This window comes from Cyprinodon variegatus, unplaced genomic scaffold (genome assembly GCF_000732505.1).
Source record: "Cyprinodon variegatus isolate N-32 unplaced genomic scaffold, C_variegatus-1.0 Scaffold43, whole genome shotgun sequence".
Taxonomy (NCBI): domain Eukaryota; kingdom Metazoa; phylum Chordata; class Actinopteri; order Cyprinodontiformes; family Cyprinodontidae; genus Cyprinodon; species Cyprinodon variegatus.
Genome location: NW_015150496.1, coordinates 2,011,023 through 2,013,495, shown reverse-complemented (window position 1 = coordinate 2,013,495; position 2,473 = coordinate 2,011,023). Strand labels below are relative to the sequence as shown.

General features: G+C 40.0%; 1 protein-coding gene across 1 annotated transcript in view; it reads right to left on the bottom strand.

The window, feature by feature from the left end:
• Positions 1–2,473, bottom strand: part of LOC107081857 (ubiquitin carboxyl-terminal hydrolase 28-like) — a 49,111-nt gene that overhangs the window by 21,639 nt on the left and 24,999 nt on the right. Inside the window, exons 10-12 of the mRNA XM_015370185.1 lie at positions 1,597–1,692; positions 772–951; positions 416–624 (exon numbers count right to left, since the gene is read on the bottom strand). Coding sequence (XP_015225671.1) covers positions 416–624; positions 772–951; positions 1,597–1,692 — 485 coding nt within the window. The remainder of the gene's footprint in view (positions 1–415; positions 625–771; positions 952–1,596; positions 1,693–2,473) is intronic.

Genomic DNA, 2,473 nt, shown 5'->3' with positions numbered 1-2,473 from the left:
GACAGTGGAGAGGAAAAACTCCCTTTTAACAGGAAGAAACCTGCAGCAGAACCTACTATGAAGCTTAAGCACACTGCCAAAGGAGCACATGCGCAGTCAACACTGATAACGGCCTTTATTTATGACAAAAGACACTAAAAATAATCTCTGTAAGCATTTCGAAGGTTATATGCATACAGATCCAGTACCAAGAAGTCAGAAGTTTGACTTCATAGTCTACCTTCAGACCCTGTCCAAGTTGAAAAAGATTACTGGGAAACATTCAGCTTGATTTCTGTGGAACTTTGCATGTGAAAAGACTGCATTTTATTCAAAGTCCCGTTCATTCTTCATTTTATAGAGAAGAGAGGCCATCGACAGTTAAAACCATTCTCTTTCTTGGGGATAGATATTAGGAGGGATTTCACTGGTGTACCGTTTATGTCGTGCTCTACTTCAGTCCTCCAGCGTCGCAGGCAGGTCTTAACAAAGTGCAGCTCTTCTTCAGTGGCGCTGTGAGGCGCTGGGTGTGGTGGGCAGTCAGATGGGTGCTTACACTGGGTGAAAGGCTTGTAAATGGGCGTCTGCTGGCAGCTGGAAACACTGGAGAAAAGGTCGTCTGAGACGTCTTTATCTCCAGATTCGCTGATGAAAAAAAATGAATAAATCAGTCTGCTTCAGCTCTGGTGTCAGTAATAGATTTTTTACACTTATTACAGAAACAGCCTTTATCTTAATTGTTAACTGTGGTTTTTGTCTGTATTTGCATATATGGTGAAAAGCTGTTTAAACCTGATGTCTTTGGCAACGGCTTCAGAGACGGGTGGGTTTGCAGGAGTCGGCGAAGACGATGCGAGTCTCGGGTCTTCAGCCGGGGAAACGCTGGTGGGTCGGGTGGAGGCGAACTCCAGAACAAACTGAAGCATATCGGCCAGAGGATACTTCATAGGTCCTGAGCCATAGTTCTTGTAACTTTGACCAGAGAAAAAAAGATGTTAATGAAGAGCTATGATGGCCTGCTGCATCTAATTTTAGATTTTGTTCTTTAGTTTCTCTGTTTAATATCATGGTTTTGAATTGCAGCATGTGGTTCTCTAATTTTAAAGGTATAGCGGAGGATGTTCTTTTTCCAGGTGGATCATCAAAATAGGTAGTCCTGCAAAATGACAATCATTCTGGTGATACGTTTACATAAGGCAGTCCTACGTGCTTTCACTTACTTTTTTTGGAAAGTAAGCTCGCATGAGCGATGCAAACAGCAACTTTTAAACAGAGGTGTACGAGGATAAATGGGCTCGGGGACGCCTTCGCATGTGTTTAATACAGTAGGTGTTCTCTCTCGGGATCGGGTACAGGGTTGTGCATGTGCAAGTGGAGTGGGTGGGTGTTTTCAAATATTCGCTAAAATCCTTCAGAATACATTTAAGTTCTAGGTCTAAAAAAATTTCAGTTTTTTATATGTCTTGATTTCCTTTGAATCACTGTTTACAAGACTTTTGTAATTGTAAACAATAGCTTTGCCTTTTTGATCACCTTTTGGATCATGTTAAATTATAATAATCTAGCGGATCAAGTTCAATTTATCGTAAATACATATGCGTGTTGGAAGTTTCTTACCACTCAAGCTTCTGTTGAAAGACGGCCAGTTGCTCCTTAAGCTTCTTCACTTCCCCTCTCCTCTCATTGGTCTGTTCTATGTTTTTATGAAGATATCTGTCAAATAAAATATAATCCTTTAAAAACAAAACATCTTAGGAAGGTTGTTTTGTCTCATTCATTCCACTCCTATACACCAACTTCTCACAGTTTGATAAAATTTTTGTTTATTTTCATGACTTTTTACTCTTGGCAACGTTGAATATCAGATTATAAGAGTAAACAGGATTAATTAGGACTTGAAATATGTTGCACTATGTGTATTGGGATATCATGTAAGTTTTTGATTGGTGGTTGGATTGATTGACTTTATCGATCTTACAGTGGAAAAATGTACTTGTCACGTCAGCTATATATATATATATATATATACATACATATGTATATATATATCTGAAAGTCTCTTATTCAACAGCATTATTATACAGGCAATTAAAGCATAACTATAGCTATCTCTATGGTTCTGCTGCTATAGGCTTAAAATGCTGGAGGACCTAGGGATCCCTTTTTCATTTTCTGCTTCATTCTATCTCTATTCTCCCACTCTGCAGAATCTGTTAGTTCAATCTCTAACGTTTCTTTTCTCTCTGCTTTTTCTCATAGTAGCTTCATCTGGTCTTGTCCTGTTTGGCTGTGACTCCATCCTGGAGAGAAATATCAGCTGTGCTGCTGCTATCAACAACTTTGTTTATAGATGTTGGAGATCGGCCTGTTTTCCTGTGTTCTCCTGTTTCTCTGAACGTGACTGGCTGGATGTACTCTCTTCGTCCTCTGACATGGGAGCTGGCTCAAAGCTCGTCTGCCTGGCTGTGTGTTTCATCGACAGGGCCGCGTTTTA